A 24530-nucleotide genomic window follows, 5' to 3' on the forward strand; every position below is an offset into this window, starting at 1 on the left:
ATGGGGCTTGGAATACTTTAATTATGATGTACGAGACTTGGGCGCCCGGCTGACAGAGTAAATAGGAATCAGAGAGGGTGCGCACAGCGTTAACATCTCCTTCATCAGCACTTTCAGAAAGGTTGTAGTCGAACCAAATTAATTGCAAAGGGCAACAGTTTGCTGGGAACTGTTGAAAGCAGAAGCTGCAGCGGATCAGGCACCCAAAGGGGCAGCACCGGGGGGACACTGGGCCCCAAAGAACCCTTCCGCTCCCCTGAACCGCACTCTCAAAATCTTACAACAAAGGATTTCTTGCAATTTTTATCTTTTAATGGTCCCCTGTGTAAGCCCCTCATTCAATCCAGCTTAAAATCAGATTTAAATGCACTCATAACCATTTACTGCTGTACATTATCGGAAACCCAAGCAGTTAGAGTGCTGCTCCTGCTTTTTATGTCTCCCTCGCAGCGGGCTCTGTCATGTTCAATACATCACGGGGCAGCCCCTGCAGGACGGTCCATATGTCCTACTTCAAGGAAAGTGCTTTGTCTGTATCAGGGGGTGTGAGACGAGTGCAGGAATGCGGGTGCTTGTGTCCAGGGGTCCCCAGGCCCTGGCAAGCATCCCAACCGTGGCACCTCAAGGTCTGGCACCCGCCTCAGCAATCCCGGGGTGGGGGTCCCCGCTCCCAGCCCTTCCTCAGCATCCCCACATCCTTGTGCAGCAGCAGCAGCACAGAGCAGCTGGGTGATGCCTTTAGAGAGAAAAAAGGAAGGATGGGGTGTGGGGTGACCCCAGGGGAGATGGAGGGACACTGAGGAGGAAGGAGCATGTGCCTCAGCAGCACATCCTGAGGGAACCAAAAGGGTGGGGGGGAAGAAGCTGAGGACTGGGGGTCCCACCACTCCTGGGTTCAGCCCCAGTGCTCAGGGGGTCCCTGCACAAGGCAGGGGGGGGCCTGTGCCCCCACCCTACAGTGCAGGAACCACAGCCCCTCACTTACTTGGCTTGCTTTTATTAACAACTCAGTGCAGGTTTTCAGAGATCAAACGGTTTATACACACTTTCCTTTCATTTGAACTTCATTACATTTACTTTTTATTATTTTTTCTTTTTTTCCCCTCTTTTTTTTTTTTTATTACAAAAACCAGTTGTAGTTATTAACAGCTGTACATATTCTGCTACATACTTTGGTGTAAAGTTGAGAAGTCTGACTTAGCAACCCTCCCCCAGCTCCGGTAGATGCAGTTCCTTGATTCTTTTTTTTTCTTGGGAGGAAAACAAAGCACCGACTTGCAAACCAGCACCCACACTGCCAGTTGACGGGGCCCTTACTGCATGGGGCAGTTCAAACCCTCCAGCCCTTTCCAACGTACCCCCATCACCACAAAGTGGAGGGACAAGGGATGGGACACTGTGCCCAGATCTGGGGGTGCAGGGGGATGGGCAGAGCTGTCCCCCCAGCTCCATCCTCAGGGACTAAACACAAACCCCGAAACCCTCAGCAGGCACCACTGCGGGTCCATGGACACTGGTGGCATTTTCAGAGTCTGAGCCAAACTGCTCACAGAAACAATTCCCCCAAATGCAGTTGTACAGTTTAGGTTTTCCTTTGCTGGGTAATCGGTGCACAAAATCCATCCCATCCCCTCCCCAGCAGCACAGCTGCACAGGGTATACAGCCTTTGCCTGGGACATTCCCCTTATTTTTCTTTAGAACAGAGAAGAGCAAATTAAAAAAAAAAAAAAAAAAAAAAAAGAAGAGAAAACTCAAAGCCCTCTTGTTTGGACAAGGAAAAAGAACCACACTTCCCATGAAACCTGCTTCCAACCCCCTCTCATCTCTTCCCCATCCTTGGAGGGATGCGATCAGGTACCACTGGCCTCAACATCACCCTCCTCCCCACACCCTGTGCTACCCACACCTGGAACCAGGCAGCTCTCACCTCAACTCCACAAGCATTATTCTTTTTGACCAGGTTAAAACCAAAAATTAAAAAATAATCCATAAAAATGTATAAAAATTCTCTTCCATATGCTACAATACAGGGTGAGTGCTTCTGCTACACAAATACTTTTATTTCCTATTATGCCTTTTTTTTTTTTGTTTGTTTGCTTTTTAACCCTTGAGTACAAAAGGCTGAAGCGCAGCCTGTGTGGGGAGGGGGCTGCTCCACCAGAACCCACACACCGGGAGACACGACCACCAGACCCGACCAGAGCCAGCCCCATCCCCCACCACACAAACCCTACTTGTTAGTAAACTTTGCTTTTAAAAAAACTGTATTTTAAAGGTTATCAATTCTAATTCTTTACTTTCATTTGAATACAAAACACATAAGTTGATATTATCTTTCGTGGCTCCCTGAGCTGAATTTACTAAGCTTTCTTTGAAATCACTCCTCATTGCTTCTGTCCGAAGACCAAGAAGGGCTTGCGCAGACGATCCCGCAGCGTGGGCTTCCCCTTTTCTTCAAACATACGAGCACAAAAAAAAAATAATCCATATATAAAAAAAGGTGATTGTGTTGCTGATGTCCCATCAGTAGCTGAGGATCCCAGCGAGTCCCCCGCGGTCCCAGCAGCGTCCCACCATCACGAACACACCGAACAACGCACGGCTACGACAGCAGGAACAACTTGCACCAGTGGACACCTTTGCTTGGCCTGGTTACGCGCTGCACGGCAAAGTCACGTCCCAACGGACACTTCGGGGGGGAAAGGAGGAAAAAAAAATTGCCACCACCAAAACCATCAGTGGAATACAATTACAGCAGACAAAAAATACACAACTAGTGTACCGGGAGGGGTCCCCCACCCTTCCAATGCTATTTACTAGTCCGTTATTTACATTTTTCACAAGTCTTATGCAGGATGCACCAAAAAAAAAAAAAAAGTCACAATAAAAAATAAGTCCTTTATAGTGCCACCAAAGCGCAGACGGAAAGAACCAGAAAACCAAAAAAAAAAAAATTCAAAATAAACCCCAAAACCTTAAAACCAAACAAAAATCCGTTTAGGGCTTCAATGTGTGCCATATTTGCAGACCTCCAAATAAATCCGTGTGTGTTGTACGCCGGGCCCCGCCGGAGCGTGCCGGTCCATGGCTGAGCCCCATGGCTGCCCTGGGACTGCCCCCTGAGCCCCCAGTCCTGCCAGCGCCGGGAGCTGCCAGCCCTGCTGGAAAATCCACCATTAGTAGATGACCTCGTAGACTGTGGCCTTCTTGTCACCAGAGCCCGTGACGATGTACTTGTCATCTGCTGAAATGTCACAACTTAAGACGGATGAGGATTCCTTGGACTGGAAAGAGGGGGGAAAAAAAAAGAAAAACCATCAGTTTGGTTTCCTCGCTGAGGCTGCTGTGTTTTAATGAGCAGCATCCACGCCAGTGGCATCACCATCCTGCGCACTGGGTACTGATCTGGCCACCCCAAAAGCATTTCTCCCATTCCTGTGGTGATGCCCACCCCGCGTGTCCTACCTGGAAGATGCTCGCTCCGTAGGGCGTCCTCCAGGCGTTGAGCAAGTTGTCCTTGCCAGTGCTCACAAACCATTTACCTGCACCCGGGAAACACAGCATCAGTAGCCGAAAGCTGCTGCCGCCACACCCAACGTGGCCACCAGCCAGACCCTGCAACCCCCCCCAGAGGCTCCTAGCTCAGTAACTGGAGATTTTGGAGGAACTGGCAAACATGGAGGTTTTCCAGAGGTGCCCACCCCAGCCCCGCTCCTGCCAGGACACAACCCAGCTCACACACCAGTTCACCCCCTGCAATGCGATGTGGCCATTTGCAACCACAACTGGGATCATTCTACAGAGATAATCCTCATCTCTACCACCCATGAGATGGATCTTGCTCTGTGCTCAGCCCCCACCGCTGTGCTGTGCATTCCTGTTGCGGTCCCCAGCGGTCACCGAAGGAGCCAAGTTCATGGCTGGAGCCGCTTACCGCAGTAGGCGAACTTGAGGGACAGGACACAGCTCTCGTGGAGGTGCAGCTGGTACTTGTCGGGCTTGGTGTGGTGCAGCACTTCCACGTTGCTGCTCTCCATCCCCACCGCCAGCCACTCACCCGTCGGGCAGTACCCCAGAGAGAAGATCTGCAGGGGGACAGAGGGTGCTCAGGGGGGTCTGCATCCACCAGCCACCTGGCTGCACCAGCCACCTCTGTGTCCTCAGCAAATCCCCATCAGGGACAGACACCAATCACCTGGGCACAAACCGAGCTGGAGGTGATGCCCTTGTTGATTTTAATAACATGATGATTTGCCTGCAAGGCAAATAATTAAGAATAGAAACAGCCTAACACACAGGGAAGGACACAGCCTGGTCCTCTGAAGCCACTGAGTGGCTCCAGCCACTGAGACATGGGCACAGCAAAGCTGAGAGCCAGGGAACGGTGTCTGCTCCTGCAGCCCTGGCCAAGGCAGCCCGGCTGACACAGCCTTGGCCAGGGACAGCACTTGTGTCTTTGACAGAAAGCACATTCCCGGCATCCTCCAGAGGAGAAAACCCAGCATGGAAGGCAGCAGGACTAAATAAGTGATGAAAGAGAATAATAAGAGATGAAAGAGAAGCTGAAACAAGAGCCAGGGGAGCCCCACAGCTCTTCCTGCTTTGGACACACTTGGGTTACAGTTCGAGCAGCTGGGACAGCCTTGGGCAGAGCTAACAGGGGTTGTGCAGGTTGTTCTCCAGCAGAAAGAGCCCCTGGCCCACAGGCACATATGAGCTGGCTGCCCCACTGTCTGTGGGGAATCAAACCCCTGCAGGGGGGCTCCAGGAGGAGCTGCATGATCACGCCAGGACATTCCTCCTCCCGGGGCTGAGGGCAGCCCGTGCTCACCTGGGAGGTGAAGTCGTGCTGCTGGAGCTGCCGCCCTTCCCGCAGGTCCCAGGAACGCACCGTGTTGTCCAGACCCCCTGTCCACAACTTCGTACCATCGTGCGAGATATCTATGCAGCTGGCACCATCTGTGTGGCCTTGGAATTGCCTTTAAACAACAAAAAAATAATGCAAATCTTCCAAGGGGAACACTGGCAAAAAGCACGTGGGTTGCTTGAAGGGAGCTGGTGCTCAGGCTCCATCTCCAAAGCTTCCCTGCACCAAGGAATCCCACCCAGGAGCATCCTCTGCCGAAGGACACCAGCCCAGCCAAGCCTGCTGGGTTAGTTTAGAATCAGCACCATTTTGGTTGGGAAGAGATCCTCAAGATCATCGAGTCCAACTGTTACCCCACCCCTGGCACTGCTCCATGCCCCTGAGAACCTCATCTCCGTCTGTTCAACCCCTCCAGGGATGGTGACTCCACCACTGCCCTGGGCAGCCTGTTCCAATGCCCAACAGCCCTTTGGGGAAGAAATTGTTCCCCAGATCCAACCTCAACCTCCCCTGGTGCAACTTGAGGCTGTTTCCTCTGGTCCTGGTGCTTGTTCCTGGGGAGCAGAGCCCGACCCCCCCTGGCTCCAAGCTGCTTCCAGGCAGTTCAGAGATCAGAAGGTCTCCCCTCAGCTCCTGTTCTCCAGGCTGAACATCCCCCAATACCTTAGCACTCCTCATCACAGTTGTTCCTGTATGTCTTATTCTACAGACAAAGCACCACAAGACAGCATACTCGTCACCATCCCCAAGGTCCCCATGCCAAAATATGACCAGAAAGACGCCGATTACAGGGCAGAGCAACGCGCGGTGCTGGTCCATGGCAGCCTGCTCACCGGACAAGCGTCTGGTTGTGCAGGTCCCAGACAGCAATGTTGCCATCACTGCAGCAGGAGAAGCAGACTTTGGCGTCAGGGCTGATGGCCAGGGCGTAGCAGGCAGGGGCAGAGGAGGTGAGCTCGGCCTTGATGCGGGGTGTGGGGGACGCCAGGTCCCAGATGGTGAGCGTGCTGGCTTCCCCCCCCACGATCAGCGTGCGGCCGTCAGGGAGCAGCTTGCAGGAGCGGATGTAGTTATCTCTGTTCTGGAGGGGGAAGAGATGTTTGCAGGAGGGTGAGGAATGATTCACCATGTTAGGAAATCACAGAATCAGAACAGTTTTGTTTGGAAAAGCCCCTCAAGAGCATCAAATCCAACCCCACCCCTGGCACTACCCCATGTCCCTGAGAACCTCATCTCTGTGTCTATTCAACCCCTCCAGGGATGGTGACTCTGCCACTGCCCTGGGCAGCCTGTTCCAATGCCCAACAGCCCTTTCCAGGAAGAAATTGTTCCCAAGAACCAACAGTTCTTTCACGCTTCATATCTCCATCCCTTTTTAGATATTCTCTCCAGTAGCATGCATCCTTCAGTGAGAAACTGTGAGCTGCAAGTTCATAAGCCAAGCGAGGCAGCTCATAAAAACACAAGAGCCCGCTCCATATACAGGAGTATAGCAAAATATAATCTGAAGACAAACGGGCAAAACAAATTTGAGGAGGAAATGATACGTTTGAAGCTATCACCTCCTTTAATCCCCCCCAAAAGGCAACTTCACCCTGTGAAAAGACAACTGTCCCCTAAAAGACTTAAAAGGTTACAGGGCTTGATCCCAAATTTCTCTGTTAATACTTCCTGGTCTGTGCTATACAGGAAATTCTGTACAGACTCTCTGGAGTCACCAGGATTTTGAGTACGTCCTGCATTTTTCTCTTGTCCTTTTGGTAGCTCAGCTTTGCACATACATTTAGGTTTTGGATAAAAGTCTTATCTCTGCATGGGGAAAGTGGGGGACAGGCGCCTGGGGAGCAGGAGGATGAGGGATGCTGAGTGGGGACGCCACAGCCCCTGCTGCCCCGGCCCATACCAGGCAGTCCAGCTGGGAGATGGGGCTCTTGCTGCCTGGCTGGCTGATGTCCCAGATCTTCACGCAGCCCTTGCCGCCGGTGTAGACGTGCCGGGTGGGGTTGCTGATGGTGACGGCGCACACCACCTCACCGTGGCTCAGCGTGTTGATCTGCCGGGCGTGCCGGGGGATGCCGGGACCCGCCAGCGCGTCGTGGGGGAAGGGGACTGGCTGCATCTGCCCATCGGCGCTGACGTGGAAGGAGTAGGCTCTGCCGGGGAGGGGAAATGAGGGGGTGAGCCCCTGCAAACCAGCAGGGTGGATGGCACTGCGGCCCAGTTGCTGGGGACAGAGCTGCTGCAGCTCTCCAGAGGCTTGGCTGGACCAGCCCTGGGTGATGCCCCATGCTCACCCCCACCCCAGACATACTCGTCCCCCACAGCAAACAAGGAGACTAAGACACACTTACGGCTTCCCCCCGGGGATGGACGCCAGGCTGGAGGGCAGACCAGGGGCTCTCATGGGTGGGTGGGGGTCAAATCCAACCTGCCAAGAGACACATGGGGTGAGGCCGGGCACAGGCTGGGCACACACAGCTTCCCATCCTGGAGCCCCGGCAGGCATGGGGATACTCGGGGGCTCCTCTTTTCCCTTGATGCTCAATAAGTCATCGTTATTTTTCCCCTGGCAGAAAGGGGCAGGACTGGGGAATTAGGCAGAGGTGTCAGGGCTGCAAGGAGCAGTGTGGGACATGCTCTCCCTCCCCGTGCTGTTCCCAATCCCCAGGGACAGGAGCAGCCAAGTTATGCCCAGCACTCTGGCTGCAGAAACCCCCATGTCTGCATTCATGGCAGCATTTTACTTCTTGTTGAGACAGTGTTTGGCCTTAAAGCCTATAACAGGGTGGTTAGCACGAGTAAGGGGAAGGCAGCTGCGCAGCAGGTAAATGAGAATAAACCCCAACATAGTGGCTCATGCACATCACCCATAGACTCATAGAATCACAGGACGGTTTGGGTTGAAGGGACATTCCCAGCTCCCCCAGTGCCACCCCTGCCATGAGCAGGGACATCTGCACCAGCCCAGGTTGCTCAGAGCCCCATCCAGCCTGGCCTGGGATGTCTCCAGGGATGGGGCATCCACCACCTCTCTGGGCAGCCTGGGCCAGGCTCTCACCACCCTCAGTGGAAAAAAAATGCCAATGGGGGGCATCTCCACATCCATCAATGCTTCAACAGCAGCCGATTCAAAATGCAGCCAGTGCAGATCCCCAGTTTCACATCCAACATAAGGGACCACCCCCCATGCAGCCCTCCAACCCTCCCCACACCCACCACCCCACCGGGACCGAGAAAAAGGAGCTAAAAGTGCTACGTACGGCTCCAAAGCTCACCATTGGCGACCGGCCATAGGCGGCAGCAGCAGCGGCAGCAGCACTCATCTGCGGGGGGATGTTGTGCAGCCCAGCGTAGGCACCGGGGCTGGTGAGCGAGCCATTCATCTCGTGGTGACCCATCATGGCGAACGGCGCCGCGTAGGAGCCCGCGATGGAGATGGGCGTCCGCAGGGCTGAGGCTGCGGGAGGGAGGGGTAGGGGACATGGTCAGGGGATGGAGCCCATCAGCACCCAGCCCTGCAACGGAGGACCTCCCCCTCATCCTGTCTCTGGTGTGGGGACACCTGAGCTGCTGGCACCCCTGTCCTGAGCTGCATTAGGTCCCCAATAAGGCTGAACCACCCACTCCAAGCTGCTGCAACCCCAACGGAGGGAACAGGCTAAAGCTGAGCTAGGGACACCAGCAAAGAGGGGACACTGAGGGACCAGAGGACACCCAGGTGACCGGCACTCACCCAGAGGGTCCATGCCAGTCGGTTTGCCAGGCATTGGCCGCAGCCCCGGGGTGCTGCTTGTCCCTGGGGTCGGTGCATCATTCCTCGGTGTTGGAGTGTTTGACTTGAGCCCAGGTGTCGATGATTTGTCATTCTAGATGGAGAAGGGATGAAAAAAGAAGAAAGGATGAGGCTCAGCCACCAGCATCCACAGCTGGCAGGGCCCGACCCACTGGAGTGAAGGACATACATGGCTCAGGTCCTTGGTCTTGGAGGAGGGGGTGCTGCTGGAGGAGGCCACTGAGGCCGGGCTGTTGGGCGCATCCCCCTTCTTCAGCGCACGGGCTTTGTCCAGGCCGTTCTCTGGGGGGGAGTGGGCTGGGCTGACCCGGGGGGTGGCGGGGTCCTGCGAGACGGAGAAACTGTTTGCACCCCCAGCATCAGGGAGGGCTCCCCCCGCTCTGCTTGCAGGCAGGAATTGCTGGGGGGACCTGCCGAAACACTCCCAAGGCTCACCTCGTTGGAGACATCAACCACCAGGTCATCGCTCTTGTCACCATCGCTGTCCTGAAACACACAGGGAGTCACATCCTGCAGAGAGCTGTAAACCCTGGGGCGGGAGGCAGCCCCCCCAGGGGGTCAAACCCCCCCAGCAGCAGGACACAGGTCACCCACACCATGTGTGGCAAGTTTTACCCAAAATTTGCTTTCTCCCAGCCAAAGTCCTGTCTGAATGTGTGCTGCCATGTCCCCTGGCAGCCCTCAGCACACCAGCCACAGCCTGACCCCCCCAACTCACATATCGGCTCATGCTGTCCTTCTCCTCCGCTTTCCGCTTCTTGGAGTCAATGCTGTAGTCTGTGGAGCTCCGGTGCTTCTCGCTGGCTCTCAGGCTCTCCGAGGGTGAAACAGAATTATTCTGCAGTGACAGAAGAAACTCTTCAGTTGGAAACAGGAGGAAACAGGACTTCGCAAGCAGATGGTGCTGCAAACAGCCCCTCCAGCCAGCACCGAGCCTGAAATCCAGCCCTACCCCAGACTGCAAAACCCCGACAGCAGGGCGAGACTCCACAGCCCCCCACGCCAGGGAGCTGGGACAGGGTCCAGCCTGGGCTGGGCGACGGCTTTGAGCATTGCTCCGAGCCATAGGGATGCTGCCAGGACAGCCCCGTGCAGCTGCTCCGCTCCAGCACAGCTGCCCATAGGTACCCGAGTCCATTTACTACAACAGCATGGCAGAAAAAAAAACAGAGAAGCTGGTTGTTTTCTAAAAATGCAAACCCTGGGAGAAGCTGTGCCCAGTTACAGCAGCTCCTGCAGCCACTGGGATCCACCAGCACATACAGGGCAATGCAGAGTGAAGAAAAGCTGCACTCCCCTACACCAGCCCCATGATGATCATCATCCTCTGCCCCCAAGGGAACACCAGTCCTCACCCCTGCGCAGGGGAAGGATTGGCACAGGACTGGCACCCACAAGAGCACCCATGGGTGCTTCCTCCAGCATGAGCAGAGCCAGAGCTTCATCCCAGCCCTGGCCGAGCTGCACTGGCAGCCGAGCTCTGCCCAGTCATAGGGCATCCAAAAAAATCTGCAAAAGATCTCTGCTAAGGGGGGTTCCATGCAAAGCCCCGGAGCTGTCAGCGTTCCCAAGAAAGCCCCTCACAGGCTGGGACTGGGCTGGGAGCAGAAACAGCAGCAAAAAGCTCCTGAGAGCCCGGAGAATGCCCAGTCCTGCATCGCAGCCCCATGCAGACCCCTGCAATTAGTTCCTGGGAGCAGCAGTAAAACCACCATCATTTCATGTCAGAGCTGAGCCCCCCACCCTGCTAAGCAGCACATCCCCCAGCTCCTCTGCCTTTCTCTCCCAGCTGAAAGGGAGAACTAAAGCAGTTCATGTTTCTTCTCAGTACCCAATAAGCAGCTTTGGATAACACCAGGGTCTTTCTTCTCAGGCAGTCATGCTGAAAAACCTCGCAGCTACCCGAGAATCATGTCAAGCATTTAGAGGCATCGATCCATTCAGACCGCCGCTGGCCCGCCGCCAAGAAACTAAATATTTTTTATTGCGCAGGCAAGGCTAGGAAAATATGAATGACTAACGCTGATTATCGTGTGCATTAAACCTCCGTGGGGAATACCCCGTATTTTATTTTATAGATCGGGAACCTTCCCATCTCCGACGGCCCCCACCCGCGGAAGGAGGAGGTTAATGATGCCCAATTCCCCTCTCCCCCCGTAAATGCCACTTTTCTTCCCATCTGCCCCCAGCTCTCAAAAGGCCCATTTGTGGGCTCGGGGAGGGCAGGAAATCGCTGCAAAGCCGCAGCTCAGCCGGGCTTTGTCCTGCTAGCTTGTCCCCAAGACAGAGGCTTTGTGCACCCTGGCGTGGGGGGCACAGGCTCAGCACCTCCATGGTGAGGGCAGCCCCCCCACCTCTGGCTCCTACCAACCTCTGCCCATCCAAAAATACACCCCCTGCCCTCCATACATCCACTGCACCTGGCCTAAACACAAACCAAACTGCTGCTACGAACACCACACCATCAGGGACAAGTAAAAAGCCACTGTGCCGGAGGTGAGGGCTGTCCTCCACCACGGTTATTTAGCTGGTTAGTTAACTGCTTGACCTTCCAAGTCCTACTTAACACAGCGTAATAGCCAAAACCCAGCCTGGCAGATTAGATGACCCAAGATAATAGACGAGTGATCAGGAATAAAATAGCTTTCCTAATCACCCAAGGATTTTTTAGCCGTGCAGACTTGACTGCGCTCCTTCACAGGGCTTAGTCAACTGAAACCGAATCTCGAAGCCCTGCCGCAATCAAAAAGATTTAAACCAAATCTCATAACCGGCCCGGCACAGCCAACAACCCAGCCGCTCTTCCAGCCAGCGTGGGGGGTTTATTTTTTGCTTGCCTTTTTTAAAAAAACTAAATAGGACCTGTGCAAAAGGCATCCTTGGAGCTCACATCCACAGTCTGTTTTTTAAAACAATAGATTAAAAAAAAAGGAGGTTAATGGGACTTACTGCACTTGAGTCTCGCTCTTTTTAGAAGAAGATGGTGTCAGAGGTGAGGTCACAGGCAAAATAAAAGAGAAGACAAAAAGAAAAGCAAGTTAGAATAAGACTTAAAATAGAAAAAAAAAAAAAAATATCTAGAAGCTCTTCACTGCATGACCTCCTGCTTTAACTCAACCTTTCCGGGCTCTCTCCAGTTTTGCTTTAAAATTCATATCCCTTGCCCATCCAGCTCCCATCGCCTCCTCCCCGCCTTTCCTTTTGACAATGTGATTTATCTGGTAAAACACAGAGCAAAGGGGAAGTGCCCTGAAATGCCAGAGGAACGGCACCGCTCTCTGGCTCTTGTACTTGTACCCAAAGGCACAAACCCAGGAGAATGTCCCAACAGCCCATCTCTGCAGCCACCTCAGCGGGATGTGGATCAGCCCCCAATTAGTACTCAAACAGCCCCAGCTCCCCAGGATCTCCTCATAATTTGTGTCCATGTGGAAAAATGAATGTAACTGGATACCAACAGCTTTTCCTCATTGGCTTTCACTGTGAGGAAAACACCCCAAACCCAGCAGCAGCAGAGCCCAGCAGCATGGGGAGGCTGTTGGACAACAGCCCTGCCCAGGGAGCAGAGCCTGGACCAGGGGCTGTGACCAGCTCTGGGGTCCCCAGCACAGGACAGACATGGACCTGCTGGAGAGGGACCAGAGGAGCCCCAGAAACGATCCGAGGCTGGAACAGCTCTGCTGGGAGAACAGGCTGAGAGAGTTGGCGTGTTCAGCTGGAGAAGCTCCGGGGAGACCTTACTACAGCCTTTGCGGACTTAAAACGGGCTGATAAGAAAGATGGGGACAGACTTTTGAGCAGGGCCTGTTGTGACAGGACAAGGGGTGATGGTTTTAAACTAAAGGAGGGAGATTCAGGCTGGACATGAGGAAGAAATTGTTGCCCCTGAGGGTGGTGAGAGCCTGGCCCAGGTCACCCAGAGAGGTGGTGGATGAACCAGCCCTGGAGACGTCCCAGGCCAGGCTGGACGGGGCTCTGAGCAACCTGAGCTGGTGAAGATGTCCCTGCTCATGGCGGGGGTGGCACTGGGGGGGTTGGGAAGGTCCCTTCAACCCAAACCCTTCTGCAACCCCATGATTCTAGCACAGCATGATGCAGCAATGAGCAGCCCCCAGGGACCACGCTGACCCAGCCACTCGTTCTCACCTCTGTGGTCCAGGTCATGGTGGTTCTTCTCATCCTTGACGGCGAGGTGCGCCTGGCTGCCCAGGGCGCCGAGGGCCAGCAGCCCTGAGCTGCTGCCGGTGACCGGCGGGATGCCCGGTGGCTGGAGCCCCGAGGGGTGTGGCGGCAGCTGGACTGGGGGCCCATGGGCGGCGTGGGAGAGGTGCTGGGCCTGGAGCTGCTGCTGCTGCAACAAAACCACCAGTGAGCGGGGACGGGGCAGCGGGACAGGGTGGGATGTCAGGGCATCAAGCAATGATGTGATGCCGGGAAGGGGCACGTGCCTGGGGATGCCCCAGGAGCTGCCCCGCTCGGCTGCCTGGAAAGAGAAGCCCCATTAGCAGGAGGGACGGGGGGTGACCCATGCACAGCCCCCCCAGGGTCGATCCCTGCTGCAGCTGGGGGGCACAGCGGTGTGTCTGGCACACATACCCCCAGTCAAACCGCAAAAGCCATCCTTAATTCAAGGTAATTCACACCATTGCTGCAGACTTGGCTAGTTTTGCTTTTCAGTATATATAAGGAAAAAAAAAAAATACCACCCAGGATGCAGAAAGTGGCTCTGGCTGGAGCTCCAGCTGCTAAACCAGATCAGAGAGCAAAAACTCAAACCATCCAGGATCCTCACAGGCTGCCTCCGAAAGGAAAAGTTTTGCTTATTTGCTCAGGGCCAGCCTGAAGGCACCTGACGGTGAGAGGAAAACCACCCACACAGCCCCTTGGCCCCACCCTGCCACCCGCTGCTCCCGTCCCCTCCAACGGCAGCTGGACGTGCCCTGCACTGAAGACAGGGCTGGCCCAAACTGAACTACAACCAAACACACCCCTCGCGTTCCTATTTCAAATTCAAACTTAAAGCATACAAGCTGAGATCTGAGTTGCTGGCTGCCAGTCAATGCTCTGCCCATGGCCGTGTCACCTCCAAGAGCCCAGTACCACCACCCTTCAGCTCACACCCCGAGGACAGCAGTGTGGGGTCCAGCCAGGGGTCTCAGAGCTTGGCACCCTGCTTTCCAGCCCTCCTGCCTACACCCAGAGCCACCTCCAGCATCACCCAGTTGGCACCCATTGACCTCTGGTGAGAATCACAGGCTGGGGGACACCTGAGCTGCAGGGGAACCCCCCACATTTCCCCCGGGTCCCCACAGCCAGCTCAGATCAGGGTTTCTCCCTTCCCAGTGCCTGTGCGTGGAGGGTCCCATAGCACGGTGAGGGGACACGGCACCACCCGCAAGGCTACACACAACAGCAGGCGAGGGGGGCTCAGTCCCAGCCCTGCACCATGACAGCCAGGGGCTGCTGCCACCGCAGCACAGCCCAGCATAACCCACAGCACAGGAACACACCAAAAACCCCTCCCAGGTACTGGGGACACTCCGTTTCCAACATTTCCACCAAGGAAATTCCCAGCACATCTCCAGTGCTGCAAGGGGACACACTTGGGTGTCTCCAGACTGGCTCATGGGATGACCCCAGCACAGCCCAAGGGGGTGGGGCTGACACCCCAGTAATGGCATCACCAGCCACTGCGACACAAAACCCACCGGGGGAGCAGGAGAGGGGGGTTTAACCAGAGGGGTCCCGCACTCAGCTTAGGGCACAGCTGGACCACATCACACATGGGAGGTGCTCTTCAAAGCCTTCCTCCCCCACCTAAACAAGGCCAGTGCCCTCCAGCCCCCGTGTGCCACAGGGCAGGGAGTGGCCCTGCTGCAAGGCCACGCACACAGCCCCCACAGCTGGGTTGCAGCTTTTTGGATAAACCCCCACCCTCAGGCCATGCCTCCACAGGCAACACCAGTTCCACCCACTACAAGGACCTATTTTTTGGGGCAGAAGGAACGGGGGACCTGCTGCTGTCCCACACTGATGGGCACAGTGGGATTCAGCTGCGTCTTGCTGCCCGAGGCAGAGCTGGGTGCAGGGAAGGGTGACCCATAGGGGGTGGGTGACCCCCACCTGCCTGGCTCTGGTTTCGGAGCCTGGCTCAACGGGAGGGGGCGATCCCCTGTGGGACACCAGCCAGGTCAGATTAGAGCAGCAGGAGCTGCAGTTCTGGGCAGAGGAGATGCATTATCTGAACAACACAGGTTCCTGCGGGCAGCACAGAGGTCTCAGCTGTGGCAGAAGCCAAATCAAGGAGGCAATTAGGCCTCTGCAGTGCTGTTACAGGAAAAGCATAAATCACTGTGTCCTTAGCAGCAGGAGCTTTCAGCTTCTGCTGGGCTGCTGCATCCACAGTGCAGAGGGGGGAGCATCCTCAGGTGCCCTGTTTGAGGGGTGTCCCCAAACCCACACACGTAGGGCAGTAGGACTGCTGGCTGGCAGGGCAGAGGGAGCACAGTGAGGGTGTCCCCAGGGCTCTCCTGATGGTATCAGCACCGTGCCAGCATGTCCCTCGACAGCACAGAGCACAGTCCCCGTCTCCCGGCCACGCACACATACCAAGATCAATCCCCCCAGCAGCATGGCCAGGGGAACAGCCTCAGCTCTTGCTGGAATCAATGATGCTCTTTCCAGTCCCAGCCTCACGTGATTTCACCCATTTAAGCAAGAGGCAGGGCTGGCCATTACAGCAGAGCATCACCCTGGAGAACAGCCCCCGGTGGTTTCCAGCACAGTGAAATCCTCTCCCGCAAGCTCTCCAGCGGTGCCCATTACCATGGCACTGGGATGTGCAGGGATCCGATGCTTTATCCTCAGCTATTTACAGCTCCCACGGTGGGCAGAACCACCAGCGCTGCACAGTGCTCCTCTCCACAGCTCTCCAGCCCCGGCAGCAGCAGGAACCCAGAAGAGGGACATGGTCCCTTGGGCACCCTGGGTCCACACAGCAACACTCCAGCCCCCGACATCAATGGGGCTCATGGCCCCGGGAGACAACATGGCTCCACCACAAGCAATCGCAGCAGCACCAGCGGTGAAGGCAGGAATAATCACCACCCTGAGCCTCGTTCTCCAACAGGGCAGAAAACTGCCGGTTCCTTCCTTTTCTTTTTTAAGCTGCTGACAAACGCACTCATCCAACGGCTTGGTGAACTGGGGAACTGTCCCCGCAGGGTCCCAGCCCCCATGTAGCAGCCCCGCTCCAGTACAGGGGGTGGAAACAAATGTCAAGACACAACATCCCACTGTGGCTCAAGATAAGGTTTAAAGGTGTTTTTCTCCCCTTTGGCAGGCAGAAACCAGTGAGCAGAATCCATCTGGAAAGTCTCCTTGCTGGTTTGAAGTCTCGTCCCTCTGTCCAACGCATCTCCACGGGGTAGCAAGGATGACACCATGAGCTGCAGACCTCCATCCTGACACTGCTGTAAGGAGTCACGTCCCGGCCAGGTCACTCCCACGGCAAGGAGAAGATGACAAGATGACAATCCCAGCGCACGTCCCCATTGTGCTGGAGGGTCCCAGGCTCCGCTCGCGGCTCCCCACGGCCATCCCGGCTGTATCGCTCTCCTGTGTCTGTTGTCCCAGGCAGCAGGCAATCCTCATCCGTCCTGTGCTGTGCTCAGGAATCACATCTGGAGACTCCACGGAGGGCGATAAAACCCGCCTGGGACCTCCCAGCACAGAGGGATGCTGCAGAGCTCAGTAACGCTGCTCGCTTGGCATCTTCTCTGCTGAAAAGCCCAAATTCCCTCCCCTGCCACTTATTCCCTTCCTTGAAAAAGGTTGTTTTTAAAAACACATCCTGTGGAGGCTTCTTGCCAATAGCCTGGGGGAGGGCAGGCTGAAGGAGCTCTTAGGTCACCTTCATCGCCCAAAAAAAAAAAACAGCCCAGCACCTGCAGACAGCCCCCTGAGCAGATGCCTTACACCCCAGCCCATGGCAGGGACATGACAGGGTGCTCAGCTCTGAGCAGGATCAAGGTCCTGCCCAACAAAGCCGGGCACATGGTGTGGGACAAGCGAGGACCTGGGGCAGCTTTCCATGGCCAGGGACCCTCCCGACACCTCCCCAGCGTCCCCAAGCTGAATGGCAAGTTCAGAACCCCTCAGGATGCAACACTGGGGCTTCTCATCTGCTGGCAGGAGCCCAGACCAGAGTGACATCCCCACAGAGCCCAGGACATGAGCCTGCAGCAAACATAGCCCTGGGTGACATCAGGGACATCAGCATCGCCTGGGTCTGGTGGGAGATGCACAGACACAGAGATGTTTTCCTCCTGGGGTCCCTCAGCATGTGCTAGACAAATATGGTTAAGATACGAAGGAGGTTACGATTTACGAGAAAGGCTGGCAAGGAATATCTCGTACGTAGAGTGTTTTTAATTGGATTATGTACATCATGCTTCATGCCTTTGTTAACCGATTTAATGGTTCACCACTTAAGTTCACCACTTGCGTTAAATTTAGTAAAGTAGTCTAATCATTTCCAGAGCTATAACCAAATCAAGGGCTCAATTTCACAGAAGCCTGAAGCAGAGGAACTGTGAGACAATGGCCTAGATGCATAAAATTAACAGTTCTTGACCTCAAAAGGGGAAATTAAAAAAAAGGTTCTAATGATTTGGTGCTTTTTGTGTGTGTGTGTGTGTGTGTGTGTGTGTGTGTGTGTGTTGATTTTGTTTGCAGCACCTGCACCAAGACACTGGTGCAGTTTACAAATAGAGTCGTCTTGTCCTGCTGCAAGGCATGTCAGGGACAGCAGAGCCACCCGTCCCCGCAGGACACAGGGTGAGGATCCGTGCACACCCCAGCGCGCTGCCCCTTCCACCTGAGAATAAACACACCCCAAGTGACCTGCCCCACATGAGCAACCCTACAAAAACAAAGCACTGCATGCACAAAGGCGAGAAATTCTGTTTGCTGGAAAAAAAACAAAACCAAAACTCCTCTTGGTTTCATGTCTTGGGGGAACACAGGGGCAGGTGCAGCCGCCAGCGAGCAACATAGGCCTGACACCCAAACCAGCTCCGCATCTGCCCGGGGTGTGCAGCACAGCTTGGGGACCAGCCACGCTCAGGGACCAGCCCTGTCCCCTATTCAGCCACTGAAGCACGGGGCAGTATGGGGGGGCACCCCTGTCCCTGCCTCGCTGGGTGCAGTAGAGGAGACGGTCCCCGCTGCCCATCCTGCCTGCACCAGCTCCTGCAAACCCATCAGTCACAGCGATTAAATGCCTGGCTGCTTAATGACGGGGCAACACTCACTCTGATCTGAGGAAGCAATTACCTTGAAAATGGGGGTCAGGGGCCCCGCTCATTTACCTTAATTGAATTCCAATATCTGCTTCCAGCTGCCTGGGCTCCTGCCTGTGACCTCAAGCAGCTCATCACCTCCCTCACCACTGTCCCCGTCACCGACACCCCGGGTCACCCCCAGCCCAGGGATGGGGCACAGGGGGCGCGGCGCTGCCCATCACCCCAGCACCGACCCAACCAGACACACGCCTGAGCTGACACCGGTCCCCAAGCGCCACCACCACACGTGTCCCAGCCCTGGGGACCCACCACTGTCCTCAGGAGCCCAGAGCCCAGTTCTGCACTTAGTACTACTCATAACACCAGAAAAATGCATGTAAAAGCAAGTTAAATGCAAAGAATCACAAAGATCCTTGTAGCTTAAGAAAGAAGTGCAAATAGTTACTCAAAAAATGAAATTAAAAGTCAGTATTTTCTGGAAAATAAACACCTAAACCCAGAGGAGCCACCTCCCCAGGACGCAGGTTGGGGACACTGATGTCCCAGGGTTCAGGGAGCCCCAACACAGAGCAGGTTTGCTGCAGGACTGAGACCGTTACATCCATTAAAGAGACAAAAATTGTTAATCTTAAAAAAATCCCACCCAAGATCTGCAAGAGAGAGAGCCCGGTCAGACAGGAGCGGGTAAGTCAATGCATGGAACTACAACTCCGGCAGGTTTACAGAACATTTCACATCAACAGCACACGCAGAGACATGCCTGGGCTCAGGGGCTCCGGGAGGGCACTGGGCACCAAACCCTTGTGGAGAACATCAAATTTGGAAGCGGGGGCTCCTGGGGTTGCATTAGCGCCTGGGGACGGGGACTGGGCTGCCCAAGTGGCCTCCGCCACCCCCTGTCTCGCTTGATGCCAGATTGGGGGAGTTTTGGTGGTTTGGGGGGGCTGTGGGACAGCTGGGGGGCTGCGAGCCGCCCGTCTTGAACCGCCCCTGAGCGCAGGATTGCCTCTGGTCATGGTAAATGATAGGAATAAAAGGGGTATACACACGGTGAGAGGCAGATTGGGAAGTCCACGTACCCCGATGATAGCATTCAACTCCGTCATTGTCACTTGCTTGGCACGCTCAACAGCCTGTGCGACTTGCTGTTGGTGCTGCGGGGACAGACACACGGACAGGTCAGAGCTGGGCACGGGGCTTCAAGCAGAGGCACAAACCCCCATAAGTTGTCAGCCCTTTTTTGTCTATATTTTGCTCATGAGAGCAGGAGCCTGAACACATCTCTCTGCTCATGGGGTGCAGGGGGAGCCAGAGCAGCCCCTTGACACCTTTTTTGCTCTTTGGGTTTGGTGCAGACCCCCACAGCTGAGTAAAGCCCCTCATGGGTCTGGTTCTTCCCTATCCCGAGAGTTTTGTAACACACATGGAACCCAAGCAGCCCCACACCCCCAAACCGCAAGTTTGGTGGGGACAGGTCTGATCCCACCCACAGGACCTCACAGCACTGCCTTCCTGGGGAAACCCCAGGGAGAAGCAACATCCCCCATCTGGGGTGTGAAAACCTGCTTACCTCTTGTGACAGAAAAGGCATGATCTGGGCTAAAATGGTATTCAGTCTTTTAGCAATTTCTGTCTGAAAAAAGGGAAGAAGAAAAACAACAGTCAGTACCAAGCAGCCTGCCACAGACTGCACGAGGCTTCCCGGCAGCAGCACCGAGAATCCTCCCCCACCCCCTCCTGTGCATCCCCTTCCCTGTCCCCTTCCCTGCATCTCCCTCCTTGTCCCCTCCTGTGCACCCTCCACTTGCCTTTCCCTGCATCTTCCTCCCCATCTTCCCCCTGTGCATCCCCTTCCCTGTCCCACCTTGTACATCCCCATTCCCTTATCTGCATCCCCCTCCCGTGCATCCCCTTCCCCGTCCCCTCCCAGTCACACAAGAGGAAGCAGCAGTTTCCAAAAGAGACAACAAAAGCACCTCCTCACATGTTCTGTGCTGGCCAGCACAGGGACACAGCCCCACTCTCCGCACTCTGGGGACACCTCGGTCCCCTTCCCGCTGTGGGACCAAGCATCACAGACCAGCCCCCCCAGCTTTGTGCCAGCCCGGACGTCCCTGGCTCCGGGAGAAGGCAGCCAGGCGCTGACACGGCTCCCCGTCCTTAGAGCAGCCAACGCTTTCCAAACAGGCCAGATCACACAAAATCCCTTTTGCGCACCCAGCCAGGACAGCCCCGGCCATCGCTTCCCGCTCCCAGCGCTTATCTGCGGGTGTTGGGTTTCTTCAGAAGAAACTCAGCAAACACACAGCGCCCGTGCAGAGTGTTGGGCCAACAGCGAGGGCTGCACCGCTCCCAGCACCGCGAGGTCCTTCCCCACCCAAACTAAAGCCACTCGAGTTCCTTCTGCCGTCCTCACAGTCAGGAAATTTAACCCATTACTATTTACACTCATCGGCTTGACCACATTATGGGTGAATTTAACAACAAACCTACGCTGTCAAACGGTGGTTTCTGCACCACCTCCATTAACTCGGAATAACGTTTTCCTGGAGCGATAACCACAGCAGAGGTTGGGGCGAGCAGCAGCGCAGTGCCGGGGGTGCTGCCCTGCGATGCTCCCCGGGCTCCCAGGAGTTAACGCCGGCTGCTCTGCCGGCCCCGGCAGCTGTTAAAACAGCGTTGGGTCCAACTCAAACACGGCCCCAGCAGCCGCGAGGATTCAGCGCCGCAACAATGGCCGGAGCCGAGCCCTGGCACACAATCAAACGCCCAGAAATTCCTTCCGACAGCCCTGAGCAGCTCGTTATCAATAACATAAGTGATTAACTGGGTCTCGCTCCAGCCTCCATGTCGGCAAGGTGCCTCATCCCCAAGACGGCCAGCAGCCACCCCCAGCTTGGATTGCCTCAGTGTGCTCCCCAAATCACTGTTTCCACCTGCAGCACCCTGAGGCTTCATCCCCCCCGGCCCCACCACTCAGCCCCACAGCACCCCCAGGACGAGCCCTACAGCAACTCTGATTTTTAATCCCAGTCCCAGAGGGTGCTGACCCAGAGCGGGGCTCTCAGCTCCACCTGCTCTCAAACACTGCAAGAAAAAAAAAACAAAACCAAAAAAATAAAATATCATAGTTTGGAGGAAAACAAACAAAAAACCAGATCACAACCCTTCCTTTGAGGAGATGGGCTGGGGTACACTGGTGTTACTACAAAACTAACCTGAGGTAGAGACTGAGGCAAGAGCACAACCAACACGCCCCAGGACAACCCCAATCCTCCACAAGCCCAGGCTCACCCAATGAAGGGAACAACCCCGTGAGACCCTGTGGCCAGTGGACCCAGGGACTCGCTGCCCAGAGTCCCTCAAGTCCCCCACTTGTGCTACCGCAGCACCTTCACACGGCCATCGCCGGTTTCGGCTTCAAAGCAACGGGGATATTTCTGGCCGTCGTCTTTTCCGAAAGCGCCTGGTGCTCGGGTTACACCTGACGCTGTTATTAGCCCTTCCCGAGGTCGGGGGAGCGTGCTGGCGCGCGGGGTCACACAGAGGCATCTGGGACAACAAGGGTTTGGACTCAGGTACCTTGGCTACTGCTACGCGAGAGCCGCAGCCGCTGAGATTATCACGGACCCAGGAGCGGGGACAGGGGGCTCAGCGGGTGCCGCATGATCCTCCCTGCCCGAGGAGCGGGGTTGGTGCTGTGCATGCCACCAGCCCCTCAGCAACACAGGGCTACTGATAGCCACCCCGCTGCTCCCATCACATGCTGCTCAGCAATAGGTAAGCCTCTTTAAAGGCCTTTTTGGCACTGATGCATCGATTAAGATTATATATAAACTGCAGCTCCATTAAATATTTATTCCTTCAGATGAAGCCTATTGGATTCTGGAAGTAACAAGCGCTCGGCGGATTGCTCCTCCAGCATGGCTGCTTCTCCTGCGAGCTCTTTCTTTCCAGCCCCCAACAAATTCTAGAATAAATTCAATCATTTTTTGAGGTGAAAACAGCAGTGCCAGTACAAGCAGTCCCTCCTGCTACACGTCGCAAAGGCCATTTAGGTGTACAGGAAAAAATCCAGCATCCAAACAGGTCACCTCTGCAGAGGAGGGAGGGACGGTGCTGGGTTTTCCCTGGGCATCATCAAGCACTAACACAATCCAAAAAAAGATGCACAAAGCCCCATTGCCTCCGTGTTTACATCCAATTCCGTCCAAACTTCCAACAGAGATTTGAAGAAAAGCTTCATGCTCTGCAAAGAGAGAGACTTCCCACGTGGGATTCAGTGAGTAAGATATTAGATGTCCAAAATATTATGTTTACAACCATGAGGTTTCCTTTTAACGCAAGATTCAATGATATTTAAATATTTGTTCACTTTAACTTTTCCCATTCCCCAGCATATTAAACTCTAGTAGTCCCCATTAAAAGTTTAATCGGGAGCGAAAGGGGATCTTCCGGCATGCCGGGAACAGGAGAGGGTTTCATGCCCAACAGCCTCCCCATAACAGGGCTCATTCATCACCTCACCCCAGAGCCATGGAGCCCCCCCCAGCTGCTCCTGCCAAGAAAAACCTCCATTCCCCACCGCGGGTTGCCATGGCAATCCCAGCCTGCGCATCCCCTCCCAGCGCCCTGCATCTTCGCTGGACCACAGCACACATCGCCAGGCGTGGGCTGCACACCCACGGTGGATAAAAGATGGGAGGCAGCACAGGGCACCCCAGGAGAGGCACCCCCAGCACAGCACCCGCGGCAGCCCCTCCCGGGACACTCACCCCAGGCAGCACGATGGCAACGGCAGCTTCGTTCCCCTCGTTAAAAAGGGCAAGGAGTCAGGAGAACCTGAAATCCCAACTAATCCCCCCGTCCCTGCTGGGAACCTGACCTGCTGCGAGACGAGAAACACTCCGGGTGATGTTCCGCCAGGAGGGAGGGATCAGAGAAAACATTTGCACTGGCTATAAATCAAGAGAGACCGCTCAGCCACAGGCTGCGGATCCTGCCACCCGCTCTGAAAATGGCCAGAGCAGCTCCCAGCACCCAAAGCACCGAAGGGCAGGACTGTGGCGGCTGGAGCCATGGTGGGGCCTGGGCTGCACCAGCAGCATGGTGTTAAATAGCTGCTGCCCCCACCCACCCCAGCTTCTCGTCTTTACACCTGGATGTGGCAGAGGGAAGTTTAAAAATAACGCTGCCGGCCATCAGTCACAGGATACGCAGAGCAGAGTTGAAAGGAGCCACCTTAAAAATCACCCAAAGCGCGCAAGGGCAAGCGGAGCCCCAGCTCCCAGCCAGGGTGAGGGATGCAGGGAGACCCCTGCAGACATCACTCTGGACAACAGAGATGCCTGATGTGCCATAATGTATCTGCCCTGCCCCTAGCTGACCAAGCAAAGGGGAGCTGCAGGGCTGCCCCAGCCCCATTGCTGCATCCCTGCACCCTCGGGGGGTAGGACTGGACCCAAACCCCTTCTGGGTTCCCAGCACCAGCTGTGCTCCAGGGATGGAAGCGTTTGCAAAAACCAATCCTGCAGCTCCCTGCCGGGAGCACCCCCAGCCTCCCCAAACGCCTGCACCCCAACTCACACCCCACACGGGACAGACCCACCATGAACCCACACAATTTGGAAATGAGTCACACCAGACCAGGCCACTTCAGGTGCACCTTTGAAACACACTGTAGACCACACCAGACCAACCTCCAACATGCCCTTGCTTATTGATTTAAAGGATGGAATGCAGGCTGGAGACAAGGGCCTGAACACACAGCATCACTCCACTGAGCCTTCCTCCTCTTGAAAAACACGGCAAAACATTATCAATACTTCCCACCACCAGCCCAAGCACCCGCAGAGATGAGGCTGGGCCGGTGCCCAAGGCACTGGCCCACTGGATGCAGGAATGTGGCACCAGCATCATCCCACAGCTCACCCAAGACTCCCAAGAAAAGTACTCGTCCACCAGTCCCCCCAGCATCCTCCCCAGCTCCAAAACCACTGGTCACCCTACATACACCCCAGCAACGTTTCTGAGACAGATCTGCACCACCACACCCCCCCAGAGCCACCCCAGACCCCTGCCTTGGCAGCGGGTGGCAGGGGCGGTCGGAGAACCACCCGGAGTAAATCCCGGCGTAAATCACACCAGCGGTGAAGCACCAGAAGCATTTGTTGAAACCAGGATATTGTCTCTTTAAGCACATGAAAATCAGGCCCTTGAGCAGTGTGGTTCTCACTCCGGCGCACAATTACGGGCACTTTCAGCTGTCTCCCAGGATTTCAAGTGCTCTCTCCAGCCAGGCTGTCAATGGCATGTTGAAAGCTATTTGTGGCTGCTATCGTTATTAGCAAAGTAGAGAGCTTCGCTGATGAGAATTAAATTCAGGGAGGGGGTGTGGAGGGGTGGGCCACAACCCCTCACTACACAATTACCACCCGCACCCGGGCTGTGGGGACCAGAGCCCACCCAGGGCCCCCAAAAATCCACCAGGGCTCCCATGAAGCCAGGGAGAGGTTCAGCTGACAGCTCTTCCTTCCACCTTAGGAGACCTGAGACTATCACGCT

General features: G+C 55.4%; 1 protein-coding gene across 5 annotated transcripts in view; it reads right to left on the reverse strand.

Moving 5' to 3' along the window:
- Positions 1-780: 780 nt before the first annotated feature.
- Positions 781-24530, reverse strand: part of TLE3 (TLE family member 3, transcriptional corepressor) — a 28905-nt gene continuing 5155 nt past the window's right edge. The window contains exons 6-21 of one of the 5 annotated variants that reach the window (XM_082061054.1): positions 19537-19599; positions 19046-19120; positions 12808-13009; positions 11611-11627; positions 9380-9499; positions 9097-9147; positions 8831-8986; positions 8602-8734; positions 8144-8325; positions 7220-7296; positions 6772-7021; positions 5702-5949; positions 4833-4980; positions 3936-4086; positions 3467-3543; positions 781-3285 (exon numbers count right to left, since the gene is read on the reverse strand). In XM_082061054.1, coding sequence (XP_081917180.1) covers positions 3178-3285; positions 3467-3543; positions 3936-4086; positions 4833-4980; positions 5702-5949; positions 6772-7021; positions 7220-7296; positions 8144-8325; positions 8602-8734; positions 8831-8986; positions 9097-9147; positions 9380-9499; positions 11611-11627; positions 12808-13009; positions 19046-19120; positions 19537-19599 — 2058 coding nt within the window. In that variant the 3' untranslated portion in view covers positions 781-3177. Of the gene's footprint in view, positions 3286-3466; positions 3544-3935; positions 4087-4832; positions 4981-5701; positions 5950-6771; positions 7022-7219; positions 7297-8128; positions 8326-8601; positions 8735-8830; positions 8987-9096; positions 9148-9379; positions 9500-11610; positions 11628-12807; positions 13013-19015; positions 19121-19536; positions 19600-24530 lie in introns of all 5 variants that reach the window. The other 4 variants (XM_082061053.1, XM_082061052.1, XM_082061051.1 and 1 more) reach the window with 4 other exon arrangements.

This window comes from Streptopelia decaocto (genome assembly GCF_964273445.1).
Source record: "Streptopelia decaocto genome assembly, chromosome: 9".
NCBI classification, from domain to species: domain Eukaryota; kingdom Metazoa; phylum Chordata; class Aves; order Columbiformes; family Columbidae; genus Streptopelia; species Streptopelia decaocto.